Here is a 17,062-nt window from a genome sequence, read left to right on the forward strand (position 1 = left end):
CAAGTAGTAAACATTAAAAGAGTGATCCTAAAGATTAGATGGCATATGAAAAGAAAAGCTACTTTGTATGAAATAAGATATAAGAAATAGAAGAGTCTTATTTAATAAATAAATAACGATGACTATCTGAACTTAGTAAGAAATTTTGCATATGCCACAGCTTTCAGATTCCTTGCAGAATAAATGAGGGTTATGGCTACAGTTTTGGCTAATACCTAGTTTCTGAGCCCACACTAAGAAGCTTAGACGTTCTGAACTAATTAACTGTATACAAAACTTTTCCAAATTTTACATCCTCATTATCATGATATTTGCCTAATGATTATCAAAACAAAATTTCCTTTCTCTTAAGAGTTATTATACAGACCTACGGATCCAAATTCTCTGTTAATAAAAAGCTGAATTGTTTTATTTTCTTCTGGACTTAAAACTACTCTGGATGTGGAAGCAAAATTCAGGACTCCATGTGGTTCATCACTAGCTTCTACCGTTAGAACAGCTTCATATCCTTGACTATCCAAAACAGCAGCACCTGTAGGAGAAACTCCTGCAAGAGAATCAATGGACTACAGTGAATGAAGTGTGAAGAACATTTTTTTTTTTGTCTTTTACCATTGTTGATATTACATTCAAATGACAGCCAGCAAAAGCTCAGTGAATTATAAAAACAAAGCTCAGTAAAGCTTATGGATTATATATATGCATATATAGTGAGACCTATATATGCACATATATTTACTTTCTATAAAAATAGAACATACAGTCTCATCAGAAATTGTATGTATACCTACCATAAGGTCACAACAATGTATAAAGAAATTAGAAAACATAATAGGCCAGTACTTACAATTTCTTTAAGTACAATCTATTTTAAATGGAAAATTTTTCCAGGACTTATTGTGAAATCTTAAAAGCTTAAAAACTATGTTCTCCTTCCCAATCAAAAAATTACTCCCATTACCAACTACTGTCTTTACAAATAATTATAATAATCCTAATTGTTTACAAGGGTCACATGACTCTAGGAAGTTAGTAAGTCACCAATCATAGAATCACTCACGTTGGAAAATACCTTAAAGGTCATCGAGTTCAACCATGACCAAACCATACTACCCTAACAACCCTCTACTAAATCATGTCCTTGAGCAATACTACCCATACCAAATTATTCTGGTGATTGGACATTAATTTCATTTTGACAAAGGGTATTACAGAAGGGATGGAGTTTCACGCTTCATTTCTCATTAGATTTGGAATGGCAAGAATAAAATATTCTGACCACATTAAATTCAGAGACAGATCAATGAGATAACACAGGGTTGTTTTAAAAGATAAAAGTATCTATGTATTTCATGGTAACATTATACATCATGTACCAGTAAGCTCAAGTTAGCATTCAGTTAAAGGAAAGTAACTGACCAGCGAATTGAATAGGTGGAGTTAAATCAGGATTAAAAAAACTTAGTGTATCTGTAGTGATGCTACGGGGTTTACACACATGCACATAAAAATAGTGTTTATATATGTAAATCAAGCTTTTAATAAAATGTTATTGAACTTTCATACTTTGCACCAGTTGCAGTTTGTTTAGTCCTACACCTCCAAAATGAATTAATAAATATGAAAATATTTTATTTTTAAATGGTATTTTAAAGAAGTATCAGTATAGTTCTGCACTACCTTCTGTTCTGATGTTGTACAAGATAATTTGGTATTCTTCTTTTTCTTCAGGAATATGGTCATCCAGCAGATGAACATACAATGTTGTATTCAGCGTTCCCTATTTAATATTAAATTGAATTGTTATTATTCTGCATATATATATGCAAATGTGTTGCACAGATATAAAACACAACTGAAATCATTGTGGCATGTATTTCTAAAAACACCTTCAAGAAATGTTAAGTTAAAGTATCAAGAACTGTAAGCTCCCTCCAGCTTGGAAGTTTGATAATAAGAGAGCAAATAAATAAATAAAGAAATAAAGATTGTTAAAAATATCATATTATTTTCTCCACCCAGCTGTAATTACAGTATTTTCATGAAGACAAGAAGACTGCTTATGGACTTACCTCAGCAAAAAAAAGTATTCCAGAATTGGTTTCAAAATTTTGTTTTACGTTATGCCCCACTATCTTCCACTCAACTGTAATGTTTCCAAGTCCAGGAGCAGTTCTTACAATATGGAATTGCAGTTGTTCTCCTAGGAATTAAAGGACAAGATGCAACAATCTGGGGTCTCCTACGTAACAGTTACAAAAATGAGAACTCAAAAACAAATATCACACAGTTAAAATGACCTTTCTGAAAGACAGACATGTTTTTAATTGTTTCACAGTTGTCATATGAAACATCTTCATGTAATAATGAAAAGAAAAACCCAGATCTAAACCTTTTCTTCTGAGTTTTTTCATTTTTAGTTCACATGTGGAAAGAATTACAAAAATATGAGGGAACTTGGAACAGATGACAAACTTAGAATGTGAATTGTCCAAAAAACTCGCATAAACAAAGCAATATCAGTCTGTGAAATGCACAAAATAGTAAATGCTGTATGTACCAGTCAGAACAAAAATAGTCTTTTAAAACATTTCCTTGGCAATGAATAAACGTTATCCAAACATTTGTACAGTCTTGTGACTTTACGTAATGTATGCAGAAAAAATGCCTATAATTATTTCTAAGTCCTACGTGACTCTGAACTTGCAAATATCATAAGCATTAGAAATAAGTCATAAAATGTTAATAATTTCCTATAATTTCTGAATTAATCAGTATTGACTGATAGTGCTCATGTACAGTGAGTGAATATTATGGTATTTTGCACATTTAACCCTCAAAGTTTTTTAATTAAAAAGAGCGAACCTCTAAGAAATCTTTGTAAAAAGTAGAGAATACAGCTCTGAACTTGCAATTATACAACTCATATTAAATATTTTCAATGTGGACATGTGAAATTTCCATGTTATATCAACATGGAATAAATCAGCAGGCAAAACTGGTAGTATTAGTCAACACATTCACAGCAGAGGACAGATGCTTATTTATAATAGGTAGGGATATCACATCCATATTTCACAAGCATCTTTCAGGTACACAAAATTTAGGTTCCAGAGAAAGTATAAACATTACAAAGATTCCACTTCTACAATCATATATCTGAGGACAGACTCCTACTCTATATGACCCAGTAAAGCACTGCACTGAAATTAACTGTATCCTATTTGAGAATTCTGCATATCCATTAAAAACAAATAAATACTTAGCAGAAAAATGGTTTGCTGAAAACAGAAAACAATTTTTTTTTAAATACAACTTTATAAAATACAGTGTATTTTCACTGAACTGGGAAAAGTACCTTATGACAAAGCCAATTCACTGTAATCCAAACACGGAAGTCCAATACATCCTTTTTACATACTTCAAGTATGTAGTTACAGACCCAGGTTTCCTTGTCAACTTTCGTATCCAGACAAAAATGTTAATATGAATTCTAACTGATTCCTGAATGTTAAAAGTGCTACTGAACAAATACCAACTTTTGTAATGAGCAGAAACTACTCAGACTGGAGGAGGCTCAGTGGGAATCTCACAAGTCTCTATAAATTCCTGAAGAGGGCGCGCACAGAGGATGCAGCCAGTCTCTGTTCACTGTGCTCAATGCCAGGACCAGAGGCAATGGCGCACAGGATGTTCAGGAGGTTCCCTCTGACCATGAGGCACCATTTTGTTCTGTGCATGTAAAGGAGCAGTGGCACAGACTGCCCAGAGAGGCTGTGGTGTCTCCTCCTTGCAGATCTTCAAAAGGAGACATGAATCTGGGCACCTTGCTCTGGGTGTCCCTGCTGGAGCAGAGTTGGGTGGTCTCCTGATGGTCTCCTGATATCTCTGCAACCTTAACCATTCTGTGATTCTCTAAATACTTGCAAGAGTTTAAAATTCATGCCTTTCATGTGATTACTCTCTTCCTGCTGGCATTCTCTGAACAGTGAAACAATCACTCTTATCAACAGAAGGCACAAAGATGGAAACCAATGTTAAACTGAGCATGGTCATCACTAAAGACTCACCTTCACGACCAATAACTGATCTTGAGGCTGTATGAAAGCTTATAATTCCTCCCACATTATCATTTGCTAGAATAATCACTGTGACAGTGTCAAAACTGGGCAGAATCCGACTCCCTCCTTCAGTATGAACAAGGCTGACTTTGATGCTTTCATTATCCTCTGGCTCTGGATCATCTAAAATGGTCAGCACAACCATCTTTTTTGTTTCACCTACACAGAGAAGAATTCATATAAACATACACATGCACACGGATATCACCTTGTGAAACAGATAATGATCTCATTTTGAAAGGAAAGATTCATGAGGAGAAAAAAAAAAAACAGCACAGAAGTGTATGAGTCTGTCATGGTCGCCTCACTAGTCAAGGAACTGGGCCGAGCCAGCTCATAAACCGTTTTCAATCACCCTTACCTATATTGCTAGACATTTACTGAGTGACATTATGCAGCTTCATTCAACTATTTTTGAACTTTCACTTTAGGTCAATGAAATTATCACATTTTACAATCACACTATATAGAAATTAACAACATAGGAATTATTTTTTAATGTCCTGAATTCTTTAGTTGCATTACATATTTTCTGAATTTAAAATTTAACTTAGAAGAGAGGAATGTTATTTTTTTTTTTTAAAAAAGCCATTCTTTTAAATTAGCAAGTGCCTAAGCTCTCTGATAAACCATATGCATAAGTATGAACACTCAATTTAAATATATTTATTGTGCCAGGGAATGCTTTAAAATGGGCTGTCACTATGTCAGTTCCTTGCTTCTGAGACTATCAAAGAATAATAATATGAGTAGGAAACACTATCAATCTCTAATCTCCATATATCAAAAAAATTTACAATACAATCCTGTTATGCAATGCACATGCAGAAGTCAGCCGTGTTTTATAGTTATGAGACTATCAATTTTCAAAGTACACATTTTTGCTGCTACATTGTCTTTTAAAATAGTTATAAAACAGTTTTGACTAAACCATTAACCACTGATGTAGTTATAAGCCAGCCTCAGAATCTTGTCCAGCAGAAAAAGAGAAACCATCTTTTACATTTAGATGATTTATCAAACTAGCTAGCACACTGTAATCCTTACCACACTCCTACAAATTGTTTTCAATATACCTGCTTCATCAGCATGGGCTTTGAAAATATAAAATACATCATTAAACGTGTCACATTGGATGATACAAAAGCTAAGTCTGCCGGTGGTTTGTTTGTCCTGTTCATAAAATTTTTAAGTATGTTGCTACATAATGCAATTAATATGATCTCAGAATTTAAACTAGACACCATGAAAAATTAGCAGCATTCTGACAGAAGGCTAACAAAAAAACTAGGTCTGATTCTCATTACCATTATCCTTGATGCCTGCAACTCTCTTTAGCATTATTATTCCTTACGTCATGTAAAGGAAATCTTTATAAAGCAGCACACTGCAATACCTCTTTAACAAAACACAGATACTTATGGTTTTCTTTTTTTTTTTTTCAGTACCACTGTGTGTGTTCTGCAAGACAATCCTGTAAAGTAATGCTCAAACATTCTCTTTTGCACACATATCCTGCACATTCAGGGAGATAAAGCCTAAGAATAAGCTGTTACTTGTAAAAACATCCAAAGAATTGTGTACTTGGGTTCTTTTTACTTTTTGTTAGTCTTATAAAAGAGAAAACTAAACCTTGCCTCACCTTCAGCAAACACCAGAGTCTCACCAACACCTATAAAATCCACGTTTGGGGTAGCAGTTCCACCAGTTACATGCCACTGCACTGTCACCTGTCCCAAGCTGCCTTCTGTTCTGTGTATCATTAGCTGCACACTGGCTTGAGGACGTTCCTCTACTTCAATGTACAGGCCCTTCTCTGATGCATTGGGACTTACACTGTAGATCTTAAATACTCCAAATGCATCTCCATTCATCATTATGATAACTGTGGAAGTATTTGGCTGTCCTATAGTTGGTTGATTTTTTAGGCTTGCTGAAATGTTCATTAGTTCAACTTTCAAAAGGGTTATGGTGAATTTCTCATCCAGTTCTGGCAGATCATCAGGCAGTATGGTAACTGTGAGATTTGCAAATTCTTCTCCTTCCTCCATGATGGCCCATTGTCTTGTAACAGGTTGATAGTCACTGCCAGCACTGGCTTGTGTGCTAAATAGAGTGAATGCACTAGTAAAGTTTTTCTTGTAGGTCCAGAATCCTGAAGTGTTAGTTAAAGAGCTGATCTCCGACGTCAGCCAAAGGCAGAGAGGAATCCCAGAGGCATTGGAAAACGTAAAGGCTGAACAGGCTTGTTCTTTTAGGCACTGAGTTGCGCAGACATACACTGGGTCACTTGCTGTTGACATATTCACTCTGGTCTTGGATGGTTGGTCAGGAATTCCTTGTACAGGAGACTCATAATAGGCCAGGATATCCTGACCTTGCTCAACAGCAAGAGCTACAACATCAGTCTCAGACGTGCTGTAGAAAATCTGCAGCTGACCAAATCTTCCCTCACTAAAAGATATTATAATAAAGAAAGTCTTGTTAGTTGACAAAGTCTGTCTAATACTCTGTTTCTGAGTTAAGAATACAAGTGAAGAAAAAATAAATAAATGACTGGCCATTTCTGAATTGATGAAAAATTCCAAGTAATGGATTAAAATGCATTTCCTTTGAAGCTAATACCAAAAATAACTGAGGGGTTTTTGCTTGTTTGTTTGTGTTGTAGATGGCAGGCTTGATTGTTTATAGCCTGTATAATACTCTGTTAAGAATGCATAATAGTAAACATTTTTTTCTAGGAATTAGCTCTGTCTTCTTAGGACTTGCTAGTTCTCTTCACTGGCAATGGAGAAAAAGCCAGTGCTGCCTAGCCTGGTCATCTTTCCTTTAAGATCATAGAATCAGAATCATAGGATGGGGTGGATTGAAAATGACCACAATGATCATCTAGTTTCAACCCCCCTGCTATGTGCAGGGTCACCAACCAGCAGACCAGGCTGCCCAGAGCCACATCCAGCCTGGCCTTGAATGCTTCCAGGGATGGGGCATCCACAGCCTCCTTAGGCAACCTGTTCCAGTGTCAGCACCTTCTGTGTGAAACACTTCCTGCTAATATGTAACCTAAACCTCCCCTGTCTTAGTTTAAAACCATTCCCCTTCCTCCTATCTCTATCCATTTGTGTAAACAGGTCACATACATGAATCTTGTTTTCATTTTCTTTTTTATTTCAGTTCTGCAAGTGTTGGCTTATTTTGTCCTTCAGTTCAAATGATAGGAGCAGGGTATTGAGCAGGCCTAAATAATCTGATGATTAGATGAATAGAAAGAATCATCACGTACCATGTGTACAGAACGTTTATGTTGTACTTTTCAACATATATTACACATAAGTACACTGTACAATGTACACTCATAGTAAGCAGAAACAATGTATCTGAAATGAAAATGTGTTGAGTTGGCAGATCAGAGAACTGCTGTGAATACTGAAAATGAAATTTGACATTATGGCAAAGATTAAAGGTAAGAAATTTATAATTTTAAATAAAGGAAGCAATGTACAAACCTTCGTCTGACTGTTATGTTTGCAAGCAAATTTCTTTCTAGTGGCTCCTGGATTCGATATAAGGATTGATGGAAGAAAACTGTGCCATAAGGATTATCATTGGCAGGTATTGTAATTTTTGCCATGCCATCTACCCCAATAGCACCACCATTGGAGGCCTGAGTTAATACTACAAGGACAATCTCAAGAAGAAAAAAAAAAAAGAGAAACAATTAATGCAGCTAAACAATTTGTGGTATTTCTAACAATAATGATAGGATGTGTATAAAAGGAACATCCTACATTTCCCTGCCAGAACATTTATTGTTTTCCACTACACCTATTTCTACAACAATTAAAAACTCAAATAATGTTCAAGAAAGATTTAACTGCTTGACTTACTTCTTCTATTTCTGGAACATCATCAGCCAGGATTTCCAACAGCAGCATCTGAAAGGTTTCTCCAGGGGCAAAAGTAATATTGCCTGTAGCAAACTGCAGGTCAGCATCAGCAAGATGTCCATCAATGGTAGCAATCCAGTGAATAGTCACATCACCAAGAGTTCCAGCATTGCGGATTACTGGCAGATCTATGGGTACTGATCCAAATTCAGGCTCCTCCACAGTGAATTCAGTGATCTGAAAAACTAAAATCCAGCACAAAGAGGTCTATTACATTAGTCATAATATTTGAAGTAAAAGTATCATTCTTATTTATATACAGTATTATTTCACTTGATTACGAAGTTAAATAAATCACTGTTAATCATCTTTAAAACAAAAACTGAACATTCAGTATTAATATTTTTATTTACTGAGAAAATAACCACACAAATTAAGCCTTCACTTCTCTTCCCAAAAGTTCATTCCACCACATCCTTTGTTCAACACAAGCCATGAGATATTTCTAATCTCTTCAAAGACACACTTGTTACAATTTCCAGTGAGGAAATTTTTAGCATGACAGCCAGCCTGCTTTCACAGAATCACAGAATGGCCCAGGTAGGAAGGGATCTCAAAGATCACAAATCTCCAAACCCCACCACAGGCAGGGCCACCAACCTCCCCATTTAATACTAGACCAGGCTGCCCAGGGCTCCATCCAATCTGGCCTTGAGCACTTCTAGAGATGGGGCATCCACAACCTCTCTGGGCAGCCTGTTCCAGCAGCTCATCACTCTCACAGTAAAGAAAGCTTCATCTAAATACTTAGTAAAATAAAGAGACTAAACTATTTAAACAGATATTGGCACGTAGAGTTTGGGTAAAATCTATTGCAGGAATTCAGCACTTAGAATAAATAAAAAGGTGTTTTGTTTTGTTTAAGAAATTCAAATTCTACCCATCACCTTTAGAAGAGACTTTAAAATCCATTTTCCGTTCACTTAGGAAAAAATCAATATATGAACTGACTGTTCATTGCATCTTGCAATATTAAAGTACCATTACACCTTCATTATATGTTTCATTATAACATATAACAATTTTACTTTGTCCTTTACTATCTTCAACTAGACCTCCTCTTTATCTTCACAGAATCACAAACCTGTAGTAAAAATGTTAACAGAAGAGAAAAATCAGGCAAGACTCACCAAAAGATCCAAATGGGTCATCCGAAGCCTCGATAATTATAATTGCCCTAGTCAAAGATCCAAGCAGAGCTCCACCTGTTGTTTGATTCAGCAGCTGAACATAAAAGGACTCCTCAACTTCAGGATTGATATCATTAATTATATAAATTGGCACAGCTTTACTTGTTTCTCCTTCTAGTAAGACAACATCTGATGAGGCTACACTGTAGTCCTCTCCTAGATTTGTAGATCAAATGAAAAAAAAAACCAAAAATAATAAAAACACAGAAGATATTAAAATGTTATGGCTTATAATGGAACACCACTAATATTTATCATCAGTAATATTTATCTTTTTTGCTTACACATGCATTTCTTTGTGTTGAAATATCCTTTTTTTTTTTTTTAATCTTCAAAGCCAGGGAACATAATCTTTTTTATTTCCTGATGCTTTCTAGATATCTAAATGGGTTAGACTAAAACTCAGCTTGGCCAAAACAGAATGTAAACTGTGAGACCAAAAGGCAATTACAAAACGTCCATTATTCTCTTCCGTTGAGAAGATCACACTACTGAGATACTTCTGTCTTTGATTTCTGATAGTTGTTTGGCATTCCAGGAGATAAAGTAAACAGAAGTACCTTTGTCAAAGTAGATTTTACTGAACGGGAATACTGTGCATGCAGATCTCATTTTAGGCAGACCTTCCCCTAAGAATGCCTGATTAACAACTAAGATATAATAGATAATGACTCCCCTTCAGAAAATAATTGGAAATATATTGATATATATAATAATAATATAATATATAATAATATAATATTATATATATTATAATATAATAATATTATATAATATAATATATAATAATAATAATATATATAACTCAGCCTGGAGCACAGCTAAAATGCAGTGGGTTTGATCAGTTAGGAGAGGCTTCAGTCTGTAGTTCATGAGGTTGCTGGTTTCCTCATGTAGCTTTTCCTACTTCAGGAACCAACTGCAAAACTTCATCTCTTTCTCTTCTCTTTAGAAGTAAAAGGCTTCTTGACTTTTGATTAGGTTTTTTTCTGTTTCACAGCGGAGCCTCTAGCTCTCAATTCGCTTCCAATAAACTCATATGAGCCATGCATGACAGGTTTAAATAGGAAGGACTAGGAAGTACCTACAAATACCATTATGGGATTTTTATGAAAAACTTTTTTATTATTTTTATGTTTGTTTTTTTTCTTTTTCCAATTCGAAGACGCAAGCAGCCACTAGGGAAATGAATAGCCACTTCCTTTTCTTATCTCTCTTGCTAGATTCTTCAGTGGTAATGACTTCGAGCTATTTAAAGTGTGATGTGGTCACACAGGGCTTGGATTGCTGTCTCCTGAACACAGTGAGTAAATACCACATTTCATTTTTTTTCTGCTTGTTTCATTTGCCTGCATTTGTTACACACTTGTTTGCTTTGGTTAGTAAAAGCATACAAAATGCCCTGTCCGCTTTAACACACAATATGTATTTCTGCTGTTCTGATTTCTTACCTGCTGTTGCAGTTATTGGCATAGCTTTAAATTTCACAGAAACATCTGCAAAAATTCCCCCAGTTCTGGTCACATTAATGATTGGTCCAACATAATTTTCAGCAACTCGCACAATTGAAGCTGAAAGCTGAAGTGTTCCAAAAGCATCATCATTGGCATTGATAATTACATGAGCTATTGTCTCACTCGCTGATCCAAGACGAGGAGAATTTACAACTGAAATGTGAAATAACAACTTAGTGAGAACAAGTCTGAAATTTTTTCTATGTTGCTATAAAGTTCATAGGCATGTGAGCCACTACTACCTTTAACAAAGCAATCATTTTACATTTTGACAAAATAAAATGAAGATACTTTTAGTATTTGTATTATATTATGGTAGAGAATCCTATTTTTTAACTTATTAATTCACCTTGCTGTGGCATAAAGATGAGGTAAGCTATTATCAAAATTATTTGTTTATTTGTCTATAGGACAATATAATTTTGAAATATAAGCAACCTGCCAGTTCCCAGCAGAATTATTGGTAAAGCTTCCCTTAAAATTATGATTAATCTTGGGTAGGATGGGGAAGCAGTGAGGCATGTCAAAGAAGCTCTTCAATATAAATCAGGCTGTAATGACCAGAATTTATCAGAATAAAGGATCAAGCAAACATCTATGCACTAATGAAAAACAGTATGCATGCGTGATTCTACACCACCTACATTTTAAAAGGCTGTTTTGGCTTTCATCAAGTGGAACTAACATTTCCTAATATAGGCTTCAGAGAAACATCATCAAGTGAATGCTGCATCACTTTTATGCATAAAACCAATACAGTAAGACATTTAACCTAGAAGGCCTTGCCTAAGGCAAATGCAAAAGGGATAAAAAAATGCTTATCAACCCATGACAAAATTTAGTGATAAAGGAAATATAAGTTGTCGGTAGACACAGAATTATCATACTGAATATTACATACTCTAACATATACTACTTATAGAATTCTTAACCATACTGAGTTAGGTAGAGGTAAATATTTATTGTAATTTCAATTATTGCATTTTATCCCACAGAGCTTAAGCATTAGCCTGCATACTTGAATATTTGGTTTACATATGTAAGATACTTACTTGGCCGATCTTGCACTTTTTCAATCAAAACAGTATTGTTTAGAGCCACAAAAACAGATTCTGACCTCTCAGGATCATCATCATCTAAAATAGGTAAAGATATTGTGGCCTCTCTTTCATTGGCAGCAAAGACAACATAGCCAGTAATGGGTATATAATCTTCTCCTTGTATTGCTCTAACAACGTTAGTTGGAAGAAAGGATGACTTTTCATCATCACCTAGAGTTCTGTATGTTACCATTACTGTACCGAGGAGACCACCAAGCCTTACTATTGTCAAAGAGATATTTTTTGTTTCTTCCTCAACTTTTATTGGTCTGTTTTTCTCAGAAAAGATGAACTGTCCATATGGATCATCATTAGCTAAAACTGTTAATGTTGCTTTAGTATGGTTTCCAAGGCGACCACTGGAAACGTTGATGATCAAAACTGAAAACATCTTATCCAGTTCAGGAACGTCATCAGGAGAAACCTGTATTGTGATGTTTGCTCTCACTTGACCAACATCGAATGTTATGTTTCCATATGCAGAGATCAGATCTTCAGTAAGATCACAGTCTATGATCCAGTGCAGAGTCACTTCAGACAGGGCCCCATGAGTTCTCACAATCTAAGTGGAAAATACAAAGATTTCTGTGGTTTTGGTGCAATAAAAAAGAAAAGATGGTATAGAGCAAAGTCATGGAACTACAGAATATTCTGAGTTGGAAGGGACACACAAGGATCATCAAGTTCAACTCCTGGCTCCACACAAGACCATTCTACATTCAAATCCTCTGTCTGAATGTTGTCGAAACACCCTGTGCAGCCCGCTCCATGCCCACCGCCCTCTGGTGCAGACCTTTCCCTGACGCAGCTCCATGCCGCTCCCTCGGGCCTCTCACTGTCACACAGAGCAGAGCTCAGCACTGCCCTCCACTCCCCGTGAGGAGCTGCCAGGAGGGCTCTCCTCAGCTCCTCTGCTCTGTGCTGAGCACACCCAGGGACCACAGCCGCTCCTCATACATCTTGTCCTCCAGACCCTTCCTCACCTGTAGCCCCTTTGGATGCTCAGTAATATCTTTATGCCCTTCTTACACTGTGGCACCCAACCTGCTGGAGGTGAGGCCGCAATGCACACAGCAAAAGGCACAACCCCTCCATTGCCCAGCGCCAGCGCTGGGGCTGCAGCACACAAGCGCTCAGCCGGCCCTCTGGGCTCCAGGGCATTACTGCTGTCTCACATTCAACTGTGTCAGCCAGAATCCACAGTTCCCTTTTTGTGGGACTGCTCTCCTCAGTCTGTACATACAGCTGGAGCTGTCCTGCCCCACCTACGGAATCTGGCACCTACTCTTCTTAAAATTCATACAGTTGGTATTGCATATCCCACCAATTTGACATGGTCTTTCCACAAGGACCCTCTAAAGATCAAGCAATTCAACAGCTCCTCTTAATTTGATTTCAGTATGCAACCTTAGTTGCTATGCACTCAAGTACAGATCATTTTTAAAAGCATTGGAGAGAACTGGCCCTAAAATGGAGTCATACAGAACTCAGTCAGTGATTGGCTACCAGCCTAATGTTACATAATTTACTAAAAACCTCTGAGCCTGATCTGTCAGCCACTTCTTCAACCATCACAGTATGTTTTACCCTATTTGTATGCTGGATATTTTATCCAGGACACTGTGAGAAACAGCATCAAAATTTTTGCTGAAATCCAAAGGGATTACATAAGTCGACTGTCCTTTTTCCACAAGATGAGTAATTTGTTGTAAATGGACAGTAAATGTCTTAAGCAGGACTTTCCCTTGTGAACCTGTACTGACTCTGATCAATGACTGCATCATCTTTCAGGTGTTTCTCAGTAACTCCCAGGACTTTCTCCAGAATTTTAACAGGCACCAAAGTGAGACTAATATGCCTGTAATTAGTGGGGTCTTCTTTCTTGCCTTTCTTAAAGATAAGGGACAGCATTTGCCAACCTCCAGTTAACTGGGACCTCTCCAGATTTCCAAGACTGTTGAAAAATAATTGGGAAAAGTCCCATAATGATATCAGTCAGCTCTTTAAGTAGCCTGGGATGAATTTCATCAGGCACCATAGATTTGGAGAGAAGCTGATCATTACCAAAGACGCAGTTCCATAACTCAGAGCTCTGGAGGGAGCCCATAATGAGTGTTTTCATGTTATTTATGTCCTTATTTTTGAGGTGGCCATCCTCATCAAATAAAGGAACAATATTTTGCTGTTAATATACTTTCTTATTGCCCCTCACAGTATTGGCTGGCTTCAACTATAATTGAGCTTTGGTTACACAAACTTTCTCTCTGCAGAGAGATGGGAAACATCAACCTTGCAGTCCTCCTAAGTAACCAAAGCTTGCTTCTAGTGGCCATACACTTTCTTTTCCTACCTAAATCTCAAGAAGATCCCTGCTCTGCCAAACCGGCTTTCTGCCCAACTTTCTTGACTTCTGATGTTTTGGGATTACCTGCTTTTGTGCACTTCAGAGGTGGTGCTTAAAAACTGACCAGCATTGATGGACTCTAATAACTGCATACAGAAACAGTATCTCAGGGGACTTTTAACAATTGGTTCCCTGAGCAGCCCAAAGTCTGCTCTTCCCAAGTGACAAAACAGATGCGCATGATAAAGCCAGGTTAAAAACTTGTAGGCCAAGGGTAAACAAAACAATGTAAAAACAGAATAGAACAGGACTGCACAGCAGTATGAGACCCAGAACTTTCTAACCTCCAGCACGATATTGCTATCTCCATCTTCAGGCTCAGTTCCATTCACCGAGAGTGACTCAGCACTGAACTCAAACATGCCATGAGCATCATCAGAAGCTTCAATAGTCACAATGATGTGTGATGCAATCCCCAAACTGGCTGTAAGTACAAGTTCCAAAATGAGTTATTATTTTTTTCTAGCATTATTTCTTACATGAAATTCTTACATCATTCTTATAAAAAGCACATATCTGCACTTAAGCCTTTTTTTTTTTTTTTTTTTAAATAAGTGTAGAATAATGACAATAACTATACAAATGGATAAAGAACTGACTTGCAATAACACAGTCCTGGCAACTCTAATGCGGAAAAACATACCAAAACAAAATAATAACTAAAACTATTTTAAGGGAAGAACAGAAAAAAACCTCATCATTTAATTAATGAATATCAATCAAAATTTAGGGTGGTAGTGAGTTAGACAATGAAACACATTTTTAACAGTGTACACTGGATAAAAGCAAGTGCTATCATAACAGCAACTGGAATTAAAATAAAGAAGAATAAATAAATCCAGGAAGTCTTACTACTACAATTATCATCTTGGCTAAAATAACTTGCTGCTTAAAAAGAGTCTGGCACTTAAAAAAACAATTTCTGGAAACACAGATGAGGAAACATTACATGCCTGGAGCTCCAAAACTTTGTTAAACCACTGGCTAGTTACAAGCTGAACTCCTCTGAATTTACAAATAAATCAGAAAATCAGACTGTCACTGTGGAGTATACTATATAATGGGCGCTAAAAGACATTTTTCAGGTCAGTAGGGCTCAAGTGATAGGCATGTATAATTAGAATTTTCCCTCAATTTTCAGGTTTTCTGCATATAGTTGTTTTTGGGTTTTTTTTTTTTTTTTTGCATTTTTTCTCTGTATGCCATGATATAGTTAGAAACTTAAAGAAACTGACAAAAATAAAATAAAATAAAATAAAATAAAATAAAATAAAATAAAATAAAATAAAATAAAATAAAATAAAATAAAATAAAAAAGAAAGCATTCCTTTAAGAAAACCTATCAAGGCTTATTTTTCTTGAAGAGTGTTTTTGACATATAGAGACTCAAAGTAAAATAAAACAAGTACCAAAACATGTAGTCAGGTCATTCTTAGATTACCCTGCATTTAAAAAGTGTCTTTGTTCTTTGTTCTCCAGAAAATTTGATATTGCCAGCAAAAATAATTTTGCAGCCTATACTTGCTGATTAACAATACTGTGTTTTACAACAATATAGTTTTAAAGATAGAGAAGCTGTTACTTTCTGTGTTACATTCAGTATTGACTGCTATTGAAAGTAAGCCTGCCTTAACAGGGCAAAGAACATCTATGATAGACCTAAATGTATCATCTGAAGCTACAAATTAAGTAACACTATTATAAGCTATGTCAATGGAATAATTTATGAGGGGTACTGCAGTTAGCAATAAAGAAATTAAGGTTAATCCAAAAATGCTTACCATGTTGATAGGCAGTTTGAAGGAAGAAATCCATGTTCCCATCACCACTACCACTGCCATCATTTCTAAAGAGCTCAGCAACTTTTAGATGACAGACACACACATATATACACATATATACATTTATAAATACAGAGTAAGCAGAGGGTAATTTAAACAATTCAGGGCAACAAGAGAAAAAAGAGAAAAGCATTCTAGAAAGGCATGAACTACAGTTACGAAAGTGTACAGTATTTCTGATTAAAATTTCTTAATTTATGACATTGGGCATAGCACTGGGAGGGCAGAAGGGAAGAAAGCATCTGCACCTATTTTTGTCTTTCTTTTCCTTTCTGTATCCACTTTTTGTATTTTACCTTTCTCACTCCTGAAGTTTGTCATAGAGAAATGTAAATTTGAAATAATGCAAGGAAAGCACTCCAGACCCTTCATTCTAACATCTCACAAAGTGAGAACATGTCAGAAAGTTGGGAAGATCTGCAGAAAGCTTAACTAATGGAGACTTTACCCTGAACTTTGTGCTTGCCGTGTACTTTGCAGACCAAAAAGAGAGTTCATTTTAGGGAGGTTATCTACCTACTGGATTCTTAAATTTAGTTTTAAGTTCTCTGACAAAGTCATTTGAAAAAGAAAGGTTTTACTTCTCTTAACAAAACAACTGTTCAACCAAAAAGATGAAATACATGAGAAGTCTATTAATTTTATCAAAAGAATCACTAAGGCTACACTATACCATAGACACGTACAATCACAGTGGACAGCTGGTTTTATTCAAGATAGTGTGACACAACTTTCTATAAAGTACCACAGTTCCACAAAATCCATTAAAAAAAAAAAAAAATCAATATATGACTCTCAGTGTTTCCAATAATTTATTTCCCCAGAACAAGACATTAAATCTCCTCTAAAAATTTTCTCCAACTAAATAAGCTTCTTTAAGGGATTAGGGAAACCACTGATTCTTGCTGTCCTAGCACCTTAAACCAGTAACTGGAGCATTCTTCT

The 17,062-nt window shown here is 36.0% G+C and overlaps 1 protein-coding gene across 1 annotated transcript in view; it reads right to left on the reverse strand.

Annotated features, from left to right (window-relative positions):
- ADGRV1 (adhesion G protein-coupled receptor V1) overlaps nucleotides 1–17,062 on the reverse strand; it is a 251,698-nt gene that overhangs the window by 183,737 nt on the left and 50,899 nt on the right. Inside the window, exons 27-38 of the mRNA XM_048931822.1 lie at nucleotides 16,058–16,138; nucleotides 14,561–14,700; nucleotides 11,825–12,434; nucleotides 10,710–10,925; nucleotides 9,199–9,414; nucleotides 8,009–8,253; nucleotides 7,628–7,809; nucleotides 5,764–6,575; nucleotides 4,071–4,280; nucleotides 2,073–2,203; nucleotides 1,681–1,780; nucleotides 368–547 (exon numbers count right to left, since the gene is read on the reverse strand). Of these exons, the coding sequence (XP_048787779.1) occupies nucleotides 368–547; nucleotides 1,681–1,780; nucleotides 2,073–2,203; nucleotides 4,071–4,280; nucleotides 5,764–6,575; nucleotides 7,628–7,809; nucleotides 8,009–8,253; nucleotides 9,199–9,414; nucleotides 10,710–10,925; nucleotides 11,825–12,434; nucleotides 14,561–14,700; nucleotides 16,058–16,138 (3,123 nt within the window). The remainder of the gene's footprint in view (nucleotides 1–367; nucleotides 548–1,680; nucleotides 1,781–2,072; nucleotides 2,204–4,070; nucleotides 4,281–5,763; nucleotides 6,576–7,627; nucleotides 7,810–8,008; nucleotides 8,254–9,198; nucleotides 9,415–10,709; nucleotides 10,926–11,824; nucleotides 12,435–14,560; nucleotides 14,701–16,057; nucleotides 16,139–17,062) is intronic.

This window comes from Lagopus muta, chromosome Z, assembly GCF_023343835.1.
Source record: "Lagopus muta isolate bLagMut1 chromosome Z, bLagMut1 primary, whole genome shotgun sequence".
Taxonomy (NCBI): domain Eukaryota; kingdom Metazoa; phylum Chordata; class Aves; order Galliformes; family Phasianidae; genus Lagopus; species Lagopus muta.